Source organism: Hemiscyllium ocellatum, chromosome 12 (genome assembly GCF_020745735.1).
Source record: "Hemiscyllium ocellatum isolate sHemOce1 chromosome 12, sHemOce1.pat.X.cur, whole genome shotgun sequence".
Lineage (NCBI taxonomy): Eukaryota > Metazoa > Chordata > Chondrichthyes > Orectolobiformes > Hemiscylliidae > Hemiscyllium > Hemiscyllium ocellatum.
Window position 1 is genome coordinate 65,514,099 of NC_083412.1, and position 22,000 is coordinate 65,536,098.

At 40.1% G+C, this 22,000-nt stretch overlaps 1 protein-coding gene across 1 annotated transcript in view; it reads left to right on the forward strand.

Annotated features, from left to right (window-relative positions):
* The window catches only part of tmprss7 (transmembrane serine protease 7), a 71,699-nt gene that overhangs the window by 36,585 nt on the left and 13,114 nt on the right, over positions 1-22,000 (forward strand). The window contains exons 10-14 of the mRNA XM_060832800.1: positions 2,583-2,689; positions 3,644-3,780; positions 16,431-16,538; positions 20,517-20,621; positions 20,702-20,822. Of these exons, the coding sequence (XP_060688783.1) occupies positions 2,583-2,689; positions 3,644-3,780; positions 16,431-16,538; positions 20,517-20,621; positions 20,702-20,822 (578 nt within the window). The remainder of the gene's footprint in view (positions 1-2,582; positions 2,690-3,643; positions 3,781-16,430; positions 16,539-20,516; positions 20,622-20,701; positions 20,823-22,000) is intronic.

The following is a 22,000-nucleotide window of genomic DNA, read 5'->3' on the forward strand; positions in this document are numbered from 1 at the left end:
TCTAAGCACTAGGAGTTATTGCATACCAATGTTCTTGTTAACTGGGACAGAGTTAACCGTAGCAGTGGTCTAAAGAGGGCCTTCAGTAATCACTATATAACTGGGAAAGTAACAGGAATCTCCACAACACACTCGTGCCTCATTACATTCTGGTCCTACCATTATGTCCATCATCTCTGGGATAGGAAGGCTCCCCCCATAGGCTATTTCCAGACCTCGGGATATCCCAAAGGATTCTTCTGCCAGTGAACTGTGGTTAGTTTTAAAGTTAAACATAGAAAAGTAATTTCTATGGTCATTGAGTTGCTAATTAGATGACATAAAGTTAAGATGGACATCAAAAGGGTAACAGGAGATATAGAATTGTAGATGTAGAGTCATTCCTGGCATCCACAGGTAGACCACTCAATGTAGAAATCGGGGTGTTTCTGATGAAATATTAACTCATATTTACTGCAGAACAACATCTTGGCTCTAAATCAACAAGTTTATGAATATGGCATGCCAGTTCCTCAGAATCAAATCAGAAAGTCCAAGTTTTTTTTTGAAATAAACCATTTAAAATTTTTTTTTTCAACATTTGTTTCTGATAGTTGGGATTTCACCTTAATCCCATTTAGATCTTTCAGACAACTGACACTGATGTTAAGAGGCAAATGGCCTCCTCCTCTGCTGAAGCAATCTAAGTCAAGAGTTTGGTGCTGGAAAAGCACAGCAAGTCAAGCAGCATCCGAGGAGCAGGGAAATCGATGTTTCGGGCATGAGCCCTTCGTCAGGAATGCCCAAAACGTTGACTCTCCTGCTCTTCAGACGCTGCCTGACCTGCTGCGCTTTTCCAGCACCACATTCTTGACTCTGATCTCCAGCATCTGCAGTCCTCACTTTCTATTTGGCAATGACGTCTAGATGATAAGACTGGACTCTGATTAAGTGGAACCCAACTCCATAGAAAATGCTGTGTGCAAGTTCCACCATTGTCTAGTTTGTTTATTAATGTAACCATTCTGCAATTCTCTTGATGGATAAAGATATTGGAAAGGTGCAAGGAGCCTCCTTCACTGTTTGAAATTATGTATTTTTTTCAGAAATGTTGCCACTGAATTTTTATTTTGTGATTCATGCTTTAGTTTATCTGATAGCCAACATGAAGAGTAAATTTCTGCAAGTGCACGTGGCAGGAAGAAACACAATAAAAGAGTATTTCCTCACTACACTTAACTAATATTATGAGAATTATTTTTCAGTGAAGAACTTTATGAAATTTGTTTCTGCTTCATTTTTGCTTCTACACCAGTTTGTTCCATTTCTTTGAGTTTCTGGAGCTTTCTCGTGTTATGCTATTGGTTTAATTTATATATGACAATGTGAGACCAGAGTGAAGATGCTAGTCTAGTTTTCCTTGGGTTGGAATGCTGCTGCACTAAGGGGAAATTACACTTGAGACTTATGAGTGCACTGTAATATCTGGACATATCTGCTTACCACTGCAGATAACAAGTAAATATGGCCATGTTCTGTCTAGGTCTCCAGATATTCACCTCACTGGGATCAGATTCTCCACAGGTGGGAGTGTTGGGATTGGCAGTGAAGGGTTATGAGGGAGGAAATATTCCAGAATAAGCTACATAACAATCAATGATTTGGAGGTTCTGGTGTTGGACTGGGGTGTACAAAGTTAAAAATCACACAACACCAGGTTATAGTCCAACTGGTTTAATTGGAAGCACTAGCCTTCGGAGGGCCGTTCCTTCAGCAAGTGGTTGTGGAGTGCACAATTGTAAGACACAGAATTTATAGCAGAAGTTTACAATGTGATGTAACTGAAATTATACATTGAAAAATACCTTGATTGTTTGTTAAGTCTCTCAGCTGTTGAAATGATCATGATTGTTTCACCTCTTTCATTTGTAAATCACAAAACTTTTTTTACAAGTTACATTCTCAGGTTAACTTTAACAATTGGTGTCAGCCTTTGTGCACGCGCGCGCGCGCACACACACACACACACACACACACACATTGTACTTTGCTCAAAGACTGCATGAATCCATGGTAAGACTCTGTTAACTCACTTTTGAGATTAGAATCAATCTAAACATTAGGGCACAGACAGGGAACACAGGGGGTTAACACCTTCAACATCTTAACATCTTATCTGGCTGACCCCAATTGTTAAAGTTAACCTGAGAATGTAACTTTTAAAAAAAGTTTTGTGATTTACATATGAAAGAAGTGAAACTAAAATGGTCATTCTAACAGATGAGAGACTTAACAAACAATCAAGGTATTTTTCAATGTATAATTTCAGTTACATCACACTATAAACTTTTGCTATAAATTCTAGGTCCTCCACAACCACCTGATGAAGGAGCAGCGCTCTGAAAGCTAATGTTTCCAATTAAACCTGATGGACTATAACCTGGTGTCGTGTGATTTTTAACAATCAATGGCTAGACATTTGAGTAATCTGTGACCAATCATGAACTTCGCTTTAGGTTGGAGGTTGAAAATGAATAGGATGGGTAAGGCAAATATAAATTATAAACATTACTTTGATGAATGTTCTGTTGTGTGTTTGTCAGACTTCTACACCTTCTTTTGGACTAGCACTGAAATTTCATAACTACACCGTGAAGGAAAAGGGACTTGAAAGGTGTGATCATGGCTGGTGGAAAATCAATGAAAAAATGTAAGGCTTTTTTTATTGTTAAAACCCATATTGCATCTATATAAAATATTTTCACGTTTTATTCTGTCCATTTCCATTGCCACTAACCTAGTGATAATTCGTTTGCATAACTCGGGTTTGTAATGAAAAATACTTTCTTCAGCCACATGAAGGAAGGATATTTGTAGGCCTATTGATGATGATATCAATGTCCTAAATTTCGGCAAAGACAATGAAGTGGAGTTGCAATCATTAGTGAGTGGAGAATTTGGTATGGTTAGAATCGGAATGCAACAAAATTGGGGCTCTTGTAATGCTGTGGTAGTGTCCATACCTCTAACACAGGAGATCTAAATTTAAGTTCCACCTGGTCCGGAGGTATGTAATACCATCTCTGAACAGATTGATTAGAAAAATATCAATTATTTCATATGTATCTGCAAAATGTAGGTAGAGGGAATGAGAGTATAAACAAGGCATATGTTTATGAACTTGTTGAATATTTACTTTTTCTTCTGTTTCAAAGTGCAAATTCAATATGATGGAGCCAATTCCCTCCGGTTGTCCAAATTAGCTGTAATTATTTAGGCTCCATCCATTAAATTCACCTTAGCCTCAGAGGGGCTGATCTCTTGTGAGAGAGAGCGAGAGAATTAATGGTGAGTTTAACCTAAGAGTCACCATGCCTCTGGGCAATGGGTAATGTTGAGAGGGCAGACCTTCATGTTGACCTCAGCCAATACAGGAATTGAATCCACATTTCTGACGTCACTTTATGTCACAAGCCAACTGAGCTAACTAATCCCCAGAGCCCCTGAGCAATGAATGAAATATTTACTATTTTAGAGAAAAGATTAAAACTCTGCTGATCAAAATTCTCTTATTCTCAGTCTGAAATAGAGCTCCAAATAATCAGAACATTGAAAAATATTGGTCCATTCATGATTGTGATTGTAGAATATTCTTTTCATTCAGGTACTGTGGTTATCAAATAGATCACCAGACAGTGTTCCACATAGCGAATTTCCTGGTCAATATCATGTTCCAGTGCAGTGGAAAACAATCAGACAAGGCATTTCTAGCAGAATACAGCAGTTATAACATCAGCCAGCGTAAGGATCTTTTTATTCATGAACACTTAAATTCATTTATGCACAACTTACAATAGTAGAATAATTAAATGGTTGCTTACCATAGCCAACTGAGCAAAGCTAAGAATGTCATGAACTGCAAACATAGTAGCAGGCTGTAACAAAAAAAATTAGACTTCTGCTTTTACCCGATAGCCATGTGTTCAATTGAGGATGGGTTTGGCATCTGTTTTAAGTGTAATCTGGTAATATTTTACAGCCTTTTAATTCTATGAGACAAAAGTGACTCCTGCTCCTGTGTCTAATTTTACTTCAGTATGTTACTCACTGACTTGTATATTAACATTTCCACATGGATTTTCATTCTCTGTGACTTTCCCAAGAAACGTGAATTCTTGCATTGGGCTTCCTTTAGTGACTCAGTTGTTTATTGTGATTACAGGCATGGCTTGCCATAAGATATAGAAGCAGAGTTAGGCCATTCAGTCCATCAAGCCTGCTCTGTTATTTGAAGCAGGTCGATATGTTTCTCAACTCCATTCTCCTGCTTTCCTCCTGTAAACCTTTATCCCCTTACTAATCAAGAACCTCTCTGTCTTAAATACACTCAATGACTTGGCATTCACAGCCCTCTGTGGCAATGAGTTCCACAGATTAACCATCCTCTGGCTGCATAAATTCTTCCACATCTCAGTCTAAAGAGTTATCCCTTCAATCTGAGACTGTTCCTTCAAGTCCTAGTCTCTCCTACTAGTGGAAACATCTTCTCCATGTCCACACTATTCAGACCTCTCAGTATTCCGTAAGTTTCAATGAGGTTCCCTCCCTCACCCTTCTGAACTCCATCAAGTAAGACCCAGAGTCCTCAACCATCCCTCATATGATAAGCCCTTCATCCCCAGGATCAATCTTGTAACCTGCCTCTGGACCCACATTAGGCCAACACATACTTCCTTAGATATGGGGAAAATGCCCACAATATTTCAAATGCAGTTTAACCAGAGCCTTATACAGGCTTAGCAGTACATTCTTTCTTTTGCATTGTAGTTCTATTGAAATGAATGCATTTGCCTTTCTAACTGCTAACTGAACTAGCATGTTAACCTTAAGAGAATCATAACTAGGACTCCCAAGTCCCTGAATGATTTGGATTTCCAAAGCCTTTTCCTGTTTCATAAATAGCCTATGCGTCAATTCTTCCTAACAAAGTGCATCATCTTGCACTTGCCCACATCATATTCCACCTGCCACTTCTTTACCCACCCTCCTAGCCTTTCCAGGTCCTTCTGCAATCTCCCTGCCAACTCAGCACTCTCTGCTCCTCCATCTGTCTTTATGTTATCTGCAAACTTACCAACAATGTCCTCAGTTCCTTTGTCCAGATTGTTAATGTATAATGTGATAGTTGTGGTCCCAACACTGACCCCTGCAGAACTCCATTAGCTGCAGGTCGCTATCCTGAAAAAAACCCCTTTATCCTCACTCACTGCTTTCTGCCAGTGAGCCAATCCTATATCCATGCCAGCACCTTGTCCCTAACACCATGGGCTCTTATCTTATTTTGCTTTTGGCAGGATAGGTGGGGCCTTCTTCCTATCTATGGACCCTCTTTGTAGCATCACGGGAATCTTGTAAAATGGTGGTTATGGTTTTTTCGACGCACCTGCCCACCATTGCTGCCACGGCATTTTTTAGTTCTACCCCCTCTGAGGTGAATGACTTAATCCCTGCTCAGCCTATCTGTTGTCCTGTCGATTTTGGATTTTATTTTGGGATGGATAAGGCAGAATTCGTTACTCACCTCAGTTGAAGTCAGTGCCTGCCTCTGTGCTGTTACTGCACTGTCCTAGCAGTTTTCCCCTTTGTGCTTTTTTTCTGGTTTTGCCTTCACCCAGTGCTTTCTGGTACTGCTACATGTCTTGTTGGGCTTTTTCTGCTGCTCACTGCTGGTTTTCTGGGTACCGTCACCATTTGCCACCATGCAGGAATATCATTAGGAGTTTGATAATGAGCGGGAAACTTAAGGCTCATGCAAATAGCGAACAATTAAGAAGAAGCATGTGATGCATCGGCTTTCATTCAAGATGATTTGAGTTCAGAAGAAGGGATCTCCTACTCCAGCTGTATAGGGCCTGAAACAATACCTAGAATATTAGTCTGCAGTTTTGGTCTCCCTACCGAAGAAAGTTCCAGTTGTAATGCCATGCTTCTAGGAATTCTCGTGGATGTCTTTGTTTGGCTGGTCCTAGGATGGATGTGTTGTCCCAGCCAAAGTGGTGTCCTTCCTCATGTGTATACAAGGATACTAGTGAGAGAGGGTCATATCATTTTGTGGCTAGTTGATATTCATGTATCCAGGTGGCTAGTTTTCTGCCTGTTTGTCCGATACAGTGTTTGTTACAGTCCTTGCTTAGTATTTTGTAAATGACACTAGTTTTGCTTGTTTTCTGTATAGGGTCTTTCAAGTTCATTAGTTGTTGTTTTTAGTGTGTTGGAGACACACACGAGAATTCCTAGAAGCATGGAATTCCAACCAGAACTCTATCAACAAACACATTGAGTTAGACCCCATCTACCATCCCCTGAGAAAAGGAACCGGAAGTGACTTCAACACAGGAAATAACATCACCATAGGAAATGACATCACCAAACCAAAGAAACCCAAACACATAAATTGAAAGCAGGAATTCTCAGCAGTGCTTTGCCTGAGGCCCACTGAAGATGTTACCTAATAGGGTGACAAAACATATGGAAATGAACCTTCAAGCTCAGCGAGCGATCCTACATCCAAAACCTCAACCTGAGCTACAAATCTTTTCAAAAAAAAGCTAATTACTAACTTCATGTGTCTTCAGTTCCTGATGTCAAAAGGGGCCGTGGTATCACTGCACATAACTTGCTGGAAATTGTTTCAATGCTATGCCCTGCTGCTGGAAGAAGAGGTTTTCACCTACAGACAAGGTGAAGGACTGACATTGCTTCCATCATAAAGTCAGAATTGCATTATTCACTGATGACTACACAGTGTTCCATGCAATTTGCAAGTTCTCGGATACTGGAGCAATGTGCACAAGAATGTATCAAGACTTTGGAAAGCATTTAGACTTTGGTCAATAAGTGGAAAGTAGCACTTGGGTCACACAAGTGCAAGGAAAAGACATCTTCAACAAAAGGGAATCTAACCATCACTCCTTAATATTCAATGACATTCGATCTCTGAATCTCCCAATATTAATATGTTAGGCATTACTATTGACCAAAGGTTGCACTGGTTCAGCCAATCAATACTGGGGCTACAAGAGCAGATTGGAGCTAGGAATCTTGCAGTGCTTGACTGCCCCAAGCATCTTCAAAGTATAAGTGATTGGAATATTCCACTTGCCTGGATGAGTGTGGTTCAACAGCTCTGAGAACATTCAACAGCACCTAGAACAAAGCAGGCCACTTGAAAAACACTCTATACAGATGAACTTCGATTATCTGAATGGCACAGGCAGGGAGTATTTTATTGGATAATCAAATGATCGAGTAATCGAATGCCAGATACCACAGTTTAGCCAAGCATTGGGACCTTGTGTTTTTGCTGGATAATCCGAAATTCGGATAATCGAATGCCAGATAATTGAGGTTCCTCTGTACACCTCCTAATTATTCACTGCCTCCACACAGCGGCAGTAATGTATATTATACACAAGATGTTGTGTAGTAACCCATCAAGGCTCCTTGCACAGCACTTTCCAAAGCCATGAAAGCTAGAAGGATAAGGACAGAAGATGTATGGAAGCATCACCACATGCAAGTTCTCTTCCTAATGACTCATCATTCTGACTTGGAGCCATATCACTGTTCCTTCACTGTAGCAGGATCAAAAACTCCCTTCTCAGCAGCAGCATATTGTACCTGCATCGTGTGGACAACAATGATTTAAGAAGGCATCTCACCATCCCCTTTTCGGGGGCAATTAGGGATGTCCAAATCTTGCATCACTCCCATAACACACACTTCATGTTTATTGTCCTCACACTAATTACCATCATCATCTTGCTCTTAAATAGCAGCAATTTCAGATGCTGGGACTGCAGCTATGACAGCTTCATCACCTTGCTCCTTCCTAACTGTTGAATAGCTCCCTATTCTGTTTATCTTTATCTTATACTTCTCTCTTTCCTAGCTCACTCACTACAGGCACTCCGGACAGAGTTGTATTTTCCCATTCAATATCTAATCACATTTATCCATCCTTTGTAAAGAGAAAATAGCACAGAATATAAGGATCTAAAATAATAGCAGGGGATGAACACCCACCATCAGATTACCAATCAAGGTGATCAGTGTTAAAAATCACACAACACCAGATTATAGTCCAACAGGTTTAATTAGAAGCACACTAGCTTTCAGAACAATGCTCCTTCATCAGGTGATAGTGGAGGGCTCAATCCTAACACACAGAATTTATAGCAAAAATTTACAGTGTGATGTAACTGAAATTATACATTGAAAAATTGATTGTCTGTTAAGCCTTTCATCTGTTAGAATACTATGATAGTTTCACTTCTTTCATGTGTAAATCACAAAACCTTTTTTTAAAAAGTTGCATTCTCAGATTAGCTGTTAACAATGGTGGTAGCTAGACAATATGTTGAAGGCATTGGCCCCCTGTGTTCTCTGTCTATGCCATGATGTTTAGATTGATTCTAATCTAAAAAGTGAGATAACGGAGTTTTACATGAATGCATGCAGTTTTTGAGCAAGGTACAATGTAATCCTGCAAGTACAAATTCACCTCACAAAATATATGTGTGCATGTGGGTCGTTGTCTGTGTGCGTGTGTCTGTCTGGGTTGGGAGTTGTGAGTGTGAGAAAGTGTATGTGTGTGTGTGTAGTGAGTGCAGAGTATCTTAAGTCTGTGAGGGGGTGCATGTGTGTCTGTAAGTGTGTGTGTGTGTGTGTGTGTGTGTGTGTGTGTGTGTGTGTGTGTGTGTGTGTGTGTGTGTAGGAGTATGTGTGTGTGTGGATAGTGCAATGGTAGTCACCTGTAATGTGACATGATAGCTAAATTCGGTACCCATAGGGATGGCCTCAACCGGGACCTTGGGTTCATATCACTTTACAGGTGACCACCATTGCACTATTCACACACACAGATAATCCTACACACACACACAGGCACTCCTATACACACATACACACGGACACACATACACACAGACGCGCACACAGACATCCACACACACCCCTACAGACACACACACTCCCACACTCACACATGCACCCCCTCACAGACTTAAGATACTCTGCACTCACTACACACACACACATACACTTTCTCACACTCACAACTCCCAACCCAGACAGACACACATACACAGACAGACAAAGACCCACATGCACACATATATTTTGTTTGGTGAATTTGTACTTGCAGAGTTACATTGTACTTTGCTCAAAAACTGCATGCATTCATGTGGAACTCCGTTATCTCACTTTTTAGATTAGAATCAAACTAAACATCATGGCATAGACAGAGAACACAGGGGGCTAACACCTTCAACATATTGTCTAGCTATCACCATTGTTAACAGCTAGCCCAAGAATGCAACTTTCTATATAAAAAAGGTTTTGTGATTTACACATGAAAGAAATGAAACTATCACAGTATTCTAACAGATGAAAGGCTTAACAGACAATCAATTTTTCAATGTGTAATTTCAGTTACATCACACTGTAAATTTTTGCTATAAATTCTGTGTGTTAGGATTGAGCTCTCCACTACCACCTGATGAAGGAGCATTGCTCCAAAAGCTAGTGTGCTTCCAATTAAACCTGTTGGATTATAACCTGGTGTTGTGTGATTTTTAACTTTGTACACCCCAGTCTAACACCGGCATCTCCAAAAGGTGATCAGTGCCCTTCCAGAGCAATGGACAGTCATGATAACAAGACAAGCAGTTTACTGAGAATCACATCTGCCTGTAATTTCTAATTCTTCATGGACTTCATGAAGTTGCAAATTCAGTTAGCATGATGACCACAAGCTGCATTTTGACTCAGGTTACCTGTCTGATAGCTCTTATCGTCTTTCTGTTTTCACCAGTGAGTCCTTGAAGATACAACAGAATAGCATAATCCTCTTGCGATACAGTTGCAGATGCTACCCCTATTCACCAGCATTGGTACTCTGCATGTATTCAAGGGATTTGCATTTGCTCAAGCAGCCAGGAGAAGCAAGCAGAAGCAGGTGGTAGTGGCAATGACAGTCAAAGAACTGGCTCAATGGATGGCAATCCCTTCCCCAGCTGTGATGAGGAGGAACGAAATGGGACCTACAAAGATGAAGCCTTGAAAAGAGAAATTCTTTCAACATGTGGAGTTTCACATTTTGGGGTATTGCAAAGCATTCAAGGCCTTATTGAATTTATGAAGGAACCAGCTACTAATCTGTGTGGACTCCCAACCCACGGCATCAGTGTTGTGCAGTCATCCTCAGGGCATGTAAGTCCTTTTAGGGAAGCACGATCATAGCAAGAATCTCTGCCACCAGCCTCTTCAACTTTACTGAAAGCTCAAGTAGCTGCCACTCCGATTATGGTTTCCTCCAGGAGCCAAATGGACAGGAACATTCATGGTATCACCGATGACCTGTATTATATGTGGCTGCAGATCAGTGGGATTGTTGGAAAACAAATTAGTGGAGTCAGCAGTGGCCCTGTGGGAATGACACATGTACCAGCAGTGGGTTGGGAGCTGCGCTTGACTGTCCTTGTAGTCATTGAACATCTATGAGGAATAACTAGCCCATCACAAGTCAATGGTCACAAACGTTTCAAAGACCCAAACATCAACAACAGTCAGCTTCCACTGTTTATTTTGAAACCACTGAGCAGCTGATGTAGGACTAACCAAGGATTAGTAAACCATCTTTTAAGGAGTGTATTACAAGTTTGGCATATGACTGAGAAATGTAGTCAAGATAATTACTGTGTTTGGTAGTTGACAGATTAACTTTTCACATTTAGCATTCAGATCTACAATATCTTTTCAAAGCCTCTAAGTCTGTTTGTCATTCATATGAAAGTTAGCTGAAAGGTTTATATGTTCCTTAATGAAGAATTCACGGAGTGGTGAAGGATGTAAGAAGAACTGTTAATGAAGAGTCAGATAGTGTAAGTTTTCAAGAGAGGAAAATAAGAGGGAACCAAGAGTCCTCTCAACTTAAAAGTTCGATCGAGCAGGTTTCCCAAGGCACTGGGGAATGACTTCAGTGCCTTCATTAGGAACAGCGCTCCGAAAGCTAGTGCTTTCAAATAAATCTGTTGGACTATAACCTGGTGTTGTGGGATTTTTGACTTTGTACACCCTGGTTCAACTGGCACCTCCAAGTCATAAATACAGAGGAGTTGACATTGCGAGATGTTGATGCTCAGGCGCGATGCCAGCAGCAGATAATGGCCATCATAGCCAGTTTGCTGGACTGAAGTGAATCTTGGATAAAATGTAGGTGAGTCAAGGACAGCAGGAGGGTGGCCATTACTGAGTGCGAACAGTTTCCTTAAATGGACTATTCAGCCCTTAAGACTAATGAAAGAGGCTTTAAGATTTAAGATTCCTCAGAGAAGTTGGACTTCCTTAAACAGAAAAGGGAAGCAGGGACCTGCACAAGTTAGATTGGTTACATCTGAACATTAACAGGACTGACATCCTCACAGGGAGGTTTGTTAATGCTGTGGAGGTAGGTGTAAACTAGATTGTCAGGTGGATATGATCCTGAAGAGGATTTCAGAGTAGAGAGAACCCGAAATGGAATTATGAGTTAAAACGCAAGCAAATGAGTTTGAAGGCAGAGGGAATGTAAGCTAAGTAAGGAAGAAGTGAGTTTAGTGAGGCTAAGTAGACTTTTAATGCAAGGAGCCTAGAGAATAAGAGGGAAGAGGCAAGGGCACAGATAGGTTTGTGGAAGTGCGATATCATTCCTATGACAGAGACTTGGCTGAAAAATGGGCAGAATTGGAACTCAACATACGGGGTTAAAAAAATGCTCAGGCAACATAGTGAGGGGGATTGAAGAATCATGGAATCATGGAAACCCTACAGTGTGGTAATAGGTCATTTGACCCATCTAGTCCATACTGACGCTCCAAAGAGCATCCCACCAGGCCCACGCCCCCGTACCCTACCCCTGTAACCCTGCATTGCCCATGGCTAATCCACCTGACCCACACTTCCCTAGACACTATGAGCAATTTAGTGTGGACAATCCACCTAACCTGCACATCTTAGGAACTGTGGGAGGAAACAGGAACACCTGAAGGAAACCCATGTGGACAAAGGGAGAATGTGCAAACTCCACACAGATGGCTGGAGAGGATGAATCGGAGAGTTTGGGATGGTTCTTGAAGAAAAGAAGGCTGAGGGAAAATTTGATGGAGATTTTCAAGATCATGAGTGGGCTGCATAGAGTAGATGGGGAAAAGCTGTTCCTGCTTATAAAACAATAAAGAACAAGACGGCATTGATTTAAAGCTATTCATAAACAAAGCAAATGTGAAGAAAGAAATTTTTTTTTCATATTGTGTATAGTTAGGGTATAGAATCCACTGCCTGGAAATGTGGTGGAGGCTGGCTCAATCAGGTATTCAAGAGGGCAACGGATGATTATTTGGATAGAAATGGTGTGCAGTGATATGAGGAAAAGGCAGGAGATTGACACTAAGTAAGAGAATGGATGCAGGAATGATAGGGTAAAAAATGAGGTCTGCAGATGCTGGAGATCTCCAGTTTCCTCATTTCCCCTCCCCCCACCTTGTCTCAGTCGGTTCCCTCAACTCAGCACCGCCCTCCTAACCTGCAATCTTCTTCCTGACCTCTCCGCCCCCACCCCATTCTGGCCTATCACCCTCACCTTGACCTCCTTCCACCTATCACATCTCCATCGCCCCTCCCCCAAGTCCCTCCATCCTACCTTTTATCTTAGCCTGCTTGGCACACTCTCCTCATTCCTGATGAAGGGCTTATGCCCGAAACGTCGAATTTCCTATTCCTTGGATGCTGTCTAACCTGCTGTGCTTTAACCAGCAACACATTTTCAGCTGCAGGAATGATAGGCCAAATGGCCTCCAACACCATAGCAATAATGTGATTTGGTTATATTAGAAAAAATGAACATAGACAAAGGGGAGATACTAATATATTTTACATACTTAACATGGGTTAATCCACAGATGCCTGTTGAGGAAGGCAGGGGAAGAGATATCAGGGGCCCTGCAGTAATTTTCAGATCCTCTCTGGCCACAATGAGGCGCCAGAGAACTGGGAAAGTGCTAACATTGTCCCATTATTGAAAAGGGGAAAAGGAACAGACCAAGGAAACTACAGACCAGTCAAACTAACCTTGGCGGTGGGGAAGTTATTAGAAAGAATTCAGAGGGATAAGATAAATCTGTATTTCGAGACTCATGGATTAATCAGGGAGAGCCCATGAAATACAAGTCATGTTGGATCCAAAATTAGCCGAGAAGGAGAAAGCAAAAAAGCAAAAGTAGAGAGATGTTTCTGTGACTGGAAATCTGTTTCTATTGAAGATACATAGAGCTTGAGCTGGGACCTTGCTGTGGGTGGTGTAACTTATTTAGATTTAAATGCAGAGGATAGGACCAAGACATTCGCAGATGACTTGAGTATAGGTAGGATCGTAAATAGTGAGGAGGATAGCCATGCTGCAGGAGGATATTAACAGATTGCTCAGGTGGGTACAGAAGCGACAAATGGAATTTGCGCCACAAAGATGTGGAATAATGAGCCTTGGGAAGATTAACAAGGTAAGGAATTACATTGCTGAAAATGTGTTGCTGGAAAAGCGCAGCAGGTCAGGCTGCATCCAAGGAGCAGGAGAATTGACGTTTTGAGCATGAGCCCCTCTTCAGGAAGAAGGGCTCATGCCCGAAACGTCAATTCTCCCGCTCCTTGGATGCTGCCTGACCTGCTGCACTTTTCCAGCTACACATTTTCAGCTCTGATCTCCAGCATCTGCAGTGCTCACTTTCTCCAAGGAATTACATTGTAATGGTTAAAATACTGGAAAGTACTGAAGATTAGAGTGAATTTGGTGTGTATTTTCTCAGGTAGGTATGGTGGTTAAGAAGGCATATGGGATACTTGCCTTTATTAGCCATGACAATGAATACAAGACCAAGTAGGTTATGCTGGAGCTTTATAAAATGCTGGTTCGGCCCCAACTGGACTATTGCATGTAGTTCTGGTTACTACATTATAGGAAGAATATGATTGTACTAAAGAAGTTGCAAAGGAGATTTACAAGTGTGCTGCCTGAGCTGGAAGGTCTTCGAATTAGATTTTATTGTCTTGTGTACTGAAGTACAGGAGTACACTGAAAGATGTACAAAATCGTCATTCTCCAGCGCCATTTTCGAATACATAAGAAAGGATTCAAAACAAAAGCAGAAGTAAAAGAAACAGAGCCATTTGAAAAGGAAACATCTCGATCACTCCCCTGCTTCTGACACGAGTCTTGAGACCCCACCTGACAGAAAAATAAAGATATGGAGTTCATCTTATAGTCTTTGAACACTCAGGTGTCTCGAGTCCCTGCATGCTGCAAGCACTGGAACATTGGAACCTTACTGCCCCTGCTGTCTGATACACAGGCCTAGCCATGGCTTGCAGCCGCAGATCAGTCTGTGTGTCAGGACCAGGGATTCAGCCTGGGACCTCGGGCTGATGTGACTTTGAACTGAGGATTAGACCTGGGACCTTCGGCTGAGGTGCCTTGTTCCGGTTTATGTTGCTGCCACTGCCTCGTCCTAAGACTGCCATTCCAGGAAAGAATGGTTCTAGCTGTTGCTGCCATTCCATGAAGGATCTGCTGTCACTGCTGCCATCATTCTGAGACAGAATCATCCACATCTCTGCTGCAAATAAAGGAGAAACAAAAGAAAACAATAAGAGAGCAAATGTAAAAAGAAAGAGAAAAAAAAAAGCAGGTGGAAGGGAACAAGTCCTGGGCTCAGGACCCTGGTCCAAATGCTACTACTCCAATGCTACCATCTTGAAAAAAAGGATTTGAGTTATGAAGAAAGTTTGGATAGGCTGGGATTGTTTGCCTTGGAGCAACAAAGGTTGAGAGGAGACTGGAGAGGTATGTTTGAGATCATGAGGGCATGGAAGTGGATAGGAAGACATACTACCAGTGATCATAGATTTAACGTAAGCTGTGGAAGATGAAGAGGGATTAAAATTAGCTTAGAGTGGTCAGATTGTTGTTGATTGTTGTAGACATGATGGGTTGAATGGTCTTGTGGATTTAAATGTCTATGAGTCTGAGGTTGGAGCTATCAGGAGCATACCTGATGAAGTGCATATGCTGTTCTTAAGGCATTCCTGGAGAGCAATTCTTAAGCATTACTCTGGAGAAGAAAGATATAATTGTGTCATTCAGTCGCCAAGTCACAAATAGCCTATCAATTACAAACAAATCAGCCTATTGCTTTCAAAACAGAGATTTTAAGGGGTGGACTTCAACCAACCTCCTACCCCTAGGTCCAAAGGACCTGTGAGGCTGGGGAGAAGTTTACTACAAGCAACCTCCCTCCTAGGCCCAGTTACTGCTCCTTCTTGCTGTTTCTGTGGTTGGACTTTATTCTCCATTCAGGTCACAGCTACAAGAATGACACCCATCCTAAACTCTGTGCTTATATCGGATAAAATAAGCAAACCAGAAGCCAGAAATAAACAAAGTTTAAACTCAAATATCCTTAGAAATCCAAAAAAAATCAATAGTACATGGATTTTTATGATATGAATGCTGCTTAAATGACTGTTTCCACTGTATTTCTGAAACCAGTCCCACCAGCCTTTATACAATGGATTCAGTGCTGAGTGAAACTTAGCTGTTCCATGAGAATATTTCTTTGGGGTCCAAAGTGCGTCAAATGTTCCTGTCTTACATTTATTCTCTTGTTTCATGCAAGAGCCTAGGTCACTTACATAAAACATATATGGCTATTGTCGTGATGATTGGAAATTGAGTGGAAATGTAGTAGTAATGGTCCCAAGGACATTTTCATTATACACTTATTCCATTCCTACAGGGGAAGCTTAGGGGTAGGAGGTTGGTTGAAGTCCACCCCTTAAAATCTCTGTTTTGAAAGCAATAGGCTGATGTGTTTGTAATTGATAGGCTATTTGTGATTTGGCGACTGAATGACACAATTATATCTTTCTTCTCCAGAGTAATGCTTAAGAATTGCTTTTGCATCACTGTCAAAGGAAAGTATGCATTTTTACCACATTGTACTTTTTTTTTGTTTATAAACAAATGCTGAACAAATTAACTAATAAACTGAAAGAAATAAGTGGAACAGAACTTTCTGTTTACCACTGCAAAAGATATCTGGGAAATGCTTTGTGCACGGTTCATAAGATGAAAGGTATGATCCTTGCTCTTGGTCCAAATACCACAAAGAATTACATGCAGTTTCTGACATGAACAAGTTTGCTCAGTCCGGCACATACAAAATCTGACTTCGATGTTAAGTTACTTCAGATGTATGGTAGAGTTGTTCTTTTAATCACTGTTTTTTTCCATTTACTTCCTCCAAGACAATGTTAACATTGTGCAGATTAAATGAGCTCAATTCTCATTTTTTTTTCTAAAGCTTGTCCTAATGGATATTATGTTTGCTCTACTGGTCTGTGCATCCGACAGTCTCAACGTTGTGATGGATCAGATGACTGCTTTGATGAAAGTGATGAAGTATTTTGTTGTAGGTACCTCCAAAGACTATTTGCCTTAAAGCTACATTTACTTCACAAGAAACGATAGCTAGAAAGTGTTACGTAAAGAAAACCTAATTGATAGAAAATTATGCAGGGTGTAAATTAGACATGTAGATTATTGTGGACAAATTTCTGTCGTACACTGCTGCCATATATAACTGTCCACAGCAAGCCATAAATTAAAAATATTATTCCAAAAGGCTACTTTTGCAAGTGCTTAAAGAAATATATATGCTGGGACTGATATTGTTATATGGATGCAGATTGAAATGGCGGTAAAGCTTGCTTGTCATTGTATATTTCACAATTAGTTTTATAAAAACAACATTTTGCTTTCTGCCTCACTAATGAGGCATTGGGTGTTCTAAGTGCTGTAATTGCATGGTGTATACAAACTGAATGCCCCACAAAGATAAGTCTTGTCATTTCAACAATGTGTATGTACTCTGTTAACAATGATATCTGATAATTACTAATAATCAACCAATCTGGCATTGAAAATTAATTGTTACAAGTATGGAGCCCATTCCTTCAGGTTTTAGTATTTATTGAAGATTTTAAAAATATACTTTAGTAAATTATTTTTTCTTTATATCACTTTTCCTGCTCTTATTTCTCTTCCTTACATGACTCAATATTGAAATCACCTTCTGTAATTTACATTTCTTTCTCTGTCCTTGTGCTGTAAGTTCCACAAGCCCTTAATGTGCTTACTTAATCAGGCCCAGGCCTGATGAAGGGTTATGCCTGAAATATCAATTCTTGCTCCTCAGATGCTGCCTGACCTGCTGTGCTTTTTCCAGTACCACACTTTATTGACCCTTGCTTAAAGGTTCTTACTTTATTCAAATAGTCCCAAGATGCCCCAATTCCTCCCTGTTTCACAATGTCAAAAACTTTGCATGCAGCTAAATTTAAACCCAGAATTTATGGGGCAAGACTACCAGATGCTACCATATGCCTTTCTAAAGCACACTCTGACCATGCTAGGTTATTGGAATACAGGAAATGGGTGCAGTTCATTAGAGGAAATGTCATCTGAATCAGTGCCATTCAAAATTACAGCAAAGTTTGTACTTGCTGAACCAAATCCCTTTTTCCAGATCCCCGCACTATAACATTGATGTCTTGGACAATTTTCAATACAGATTTAAAATCACACAACACCATGTTGATAACCAACTGATGAAGAAGCAGCGCTCTGAAAGCTAGTGCTTCCAAATAAACCTGTTGGACTATAACCAGGGGATGTGTGATTTTTAATTTTGTACACCCCAGTCCAACACCAGTGTCTCCAAATCATAATACAAATTAGATAGAATGTAAATCAAAAGATTAATGATTGTTAAAAAACAAAACTTTATGAGGTAGAAACTCATCTTGTGTTGTTGTACTCCCACAGAGTATCCCCATTACCAATACCTTGATCCTCTGTTAATCTGCTATTACTACTGATGTTTTCCATCTCTGGCCTCTTGTTGTTCCCTACTAGAAGGCTCAGAATGGGACCAAATTAAACAGCAGGATTATCCAGCCAACCTGGAAGTAATAGAACATTAGTACATATAAAACACACACAGCACTAATGAAAAGGAATATTGAGCCATAGCAGCAATAGTAACATTGTTTCAAGAGCAAACACTTCCCCCATTGTTCTGTAAAAATCTGTCTTCAGTAGATGATGTTCTTAAATGTCAAGCTTCAGAAGTGACCTCTGAAAACATAATTTCCCAACCTATGCTGAAAATGTAGTGAAAAATTTGAAGGTAATGAGACCAATAACAGAAGACTTTTCTTTCAGGATGTAGGCAGTTTTCTTTATTTCTTTTTGTAATGATATTTTCAAGTAGCTAGATGGGGTCTGACAAGTGAGCTCATTACAGCTTTCCTTCATTTAAATCCAATATTTGACAGTAATATAGAAATAAACATAAGTTGTGAAATTGCAAAGTTTGTTTTTGATTGTTGACCTAAAAACTTCTGCTCCAACAAAAGTTGCAAATAAAACAGTAAAACATTTTGAAGGAATTATTTATTGTATTAAGTTCCCTTAATACAAGAGATGAAGCCAGGTTATACCAGAGCTTTCAACTGTTTAGCATGTGTGCAATAAGTGTTAGGATTTCAGTCCCAAATTTTTACATGTTTTACATGTTTCAGTTTGTGATATATGGACAATGTGCAAAGCCTGGTGTGGTTGGTGGAGGGGATGTCAGATTGGGGGGGTGGGGGGGTGGAGTTAAGAATGCTGAGTTACAAATATGCCAATATTTGCCAGGATGTTTTGAAATAGCTATTACGCGACATTAATAAAGAGACTACCTGAGCAGCAGAATAAATGGCAGCGTTTATTAACTATAAACAAACAAAATAAACTGGTATTTTAGAATAGAACAGAATAGTAATTTACAGGCATGAGACATGAGACATGAACCTAGAGTGGTCACTATGGGTCAATGATTGCATGTAAGTTGCCACTTTGTGTAATATTTAATGCAAATGGAAGTTTGAATGCCAGACTCTTTTTATTATTTCTGATTTACAAAAAAGGTGTCGTTTAAAAATCTCAAAAGAATAGAAGTGCCACAATCATTCTTATCAAAATCTCCAAATAAAGAAAATGTGTCTAAATTACAGATTCGTTAACTCAACATCTATCATGAGGAAACTGTTAGAAGCTATCATTGTAGAAGTTATAGTAAGACTCTTGAATAACTTGAATAATAACATAATCAGGCAGAGTCAACATGGTTTGTGAAAGAGAAATTGTATTTGACCAGTCTGTTGAAATTCTTCTAGGTGGTATCGTGTGTCATAGTTAAAGGGGAACAGATGGATGCACTAAGTATTTCCAGAAAGTATTTGATAAAATACCCACCAAAAATTAATATATGGTATAGGGTATATCATTTTGGCATAGGTAGAAGCTTGGCTGGCTAGCAAGTAACAGGAGTAGGCCTAAATGGATCTTTTCATGTTGGCAGGCCGAATTAAGTGGTATGCCACAGACATCAGTAGAGCACCTCAACTTTTTATAATTTCAATAAAACACTTAAATGGAGGCATATTTGTCAAATTTGGGAATGACACAGAAGTAGGTGGGAAAGTGTGAAGAGGACATGGTAGCTACAAAAATACATAGATTGGCGAGGGCAAGGATCTGGAAAATAGAGTGAAATGTGTGAAAATGTGAAATTGTCTATTTTGTCAGGAAGGATAAAAAGAAGCATGTTATCTAAATGGTGAGAGATTGTAGATGCAGAAAGATGCATGAATCACAAAAGGTTGGTATTCAGGTAAAACAAGTAATGAGGAAAGCTAATACAATGTTATATTTTATCACAAGTGGAATTGGATACAAAAGTAGGGAATAAAACAAAGAACTGTGGATACCGGAGACCTGAAAGAGAAATAGAAAGTGTTGGTGAAACTCAGTTAGTCTGGAAGCACTTGTAGACAGAAAAAGAAAGGAAACATTTCGAGTCTATCTCTCTTCCCACTCCGTTCCACCACCCTCTCAATCCCAACCCCATCATCAGCATTTTCCCAGCTGTTTTTGGTTCTGAGGTAGGGTCACTGGACTCGAAACATGAACTCTGTTTTTCTCTCCACTAATGCTGCCAAATCTGCTGAATTTCTCCAGCATTTTCTGTTTCCTTACAGAAGTTGGGAAGTGAGGCTTCTGTTATACAGGATATTGGTGAGACCACATCTGGAAGACTGTATACAGTATTGATCACTTTGTTTCCTTGATCACTTTAGATTCTTGTTAAGCAAGGGATTGAAGGTTTATCAGGGATCGGTGGGATTGCAGATTTGAAATCACAACCCATGATCACAATAAGATCATTATTTTATTGGATGGCAGAGAGGGCTGGAAGGATTGAATGGCCTACTCCTTTTCCTAATTTGTATGTTTGTATACAATGTGCTGTTAACTTTGTTTGTGATTGGGTTTAATTTAGCTCCACCACCAAAAGAGTGCAACACAAATTCTCCACAGCACTACTTTATTTGCAATGGAGTCAAAGACTGTGAGAGTGGCACTGATGAACTCAACTGCACTGACTGTGAGTATTAAACAATATGAGTGAAATATACAGATTGATTCATATTTCAAAAATTCTAAAATGTCAGTTTTCATTTTCAGCTGTACCTTGCACAAATATCACCTATAAATGTAAGAATAACCTTTGCATTAGGAAGAGGAATGCTAAATGTGATGCAAGTGTAGACTGCTTAGATGGAAGCGATGAAATGAGTTGTGGTGAGTATCATATCTGTTATGGGGGAATATACCATTGAACCATTGAAGAAAAATTCATCTCATATAACACTTTTTAACTGCAGAGAAATGTTAAAGTAGCTTATCAGTGCAGTTTGCTTAAAATTTGGTGTTTGATAAGATTCCCCATGGTAGGCTATTGCACAAAATACAGAGGCATGGGATTGAGGATGATTTAGCAGTTAGGATCAGAAATTGGCTAGCTGAAAGAAGACAGAGGGTGGTGGTTGATGGGAAGTGTTCATCCTGGAACTTAGTTACTAGTGGTATACTGCAAGGATCTGTTTTGGGGGCATTGCTGTTAATCACTTTTATAAATGACCCAGATAAGGGCGTGGAAGGATGAGTTAGTAAATTTGTGGTTGGTGTAATTGTGGATAGTGCTGAAGGATATTGCAGATTACAGAGGGCCACAGATAAGCTGCAGAACTGGGCTGAGAGGTGGCAAATGGAGTTTAATGTGGAAAAGTGTGAGGTGATTCACTTTGGAAGGAGCAACAGGAATAAAATGTACTGGGCTAATGGTAAGATTCTTGGAAGTGTAGATGAGCAGAGAGATCTTGGTTTCCACGTACATAGATCCCTGAAAATTACCACCCAGGCTGATAGCGTTGTTAAGAAGGCATACGGTGTGTTAGCTTTTATTGGTAGAGGGATTGGATTTTGGAGCCGTGGTGTCATGCTGCAGCTATACAAAATTCTGGTGCGGCCACACTTGGAGTATTGTGAACAGTTCTGGTCGCCGCATTATAGGAAGGATGTGGAAGCTTTGGAAAGGGTTCAAAGGAGATTTACCAGGATGTTTCCTGGTATGGAGGGAAGATCTTATGCAGAAAGGTTGAGGGACTTGAGGCTGTTTTCATGAGAGAGAAAACTGAGAAGTAACTTAATTGAGACATATAAGATAATCAGAGGGTTAGATAGGGATAGTGAGAGCCTTTTTCCTCGGATGGTGATGGCTAGTGTGGGTGGATATAGCTTTAAATTGAGGGGTGTTAGATGTAGGCCAGATGTCAGAGGTAGTTTCTTTCTTCAGAGTAGTAGGGGCATGGAACACACTGTCTGCAACAGTAGTAGAATGACCAATCTTAAGGGCATTTAAATGATCATTGGATAAACATATGGATGAAAATGGAATAGTATAGGTTAGATGGGCTTCAGATT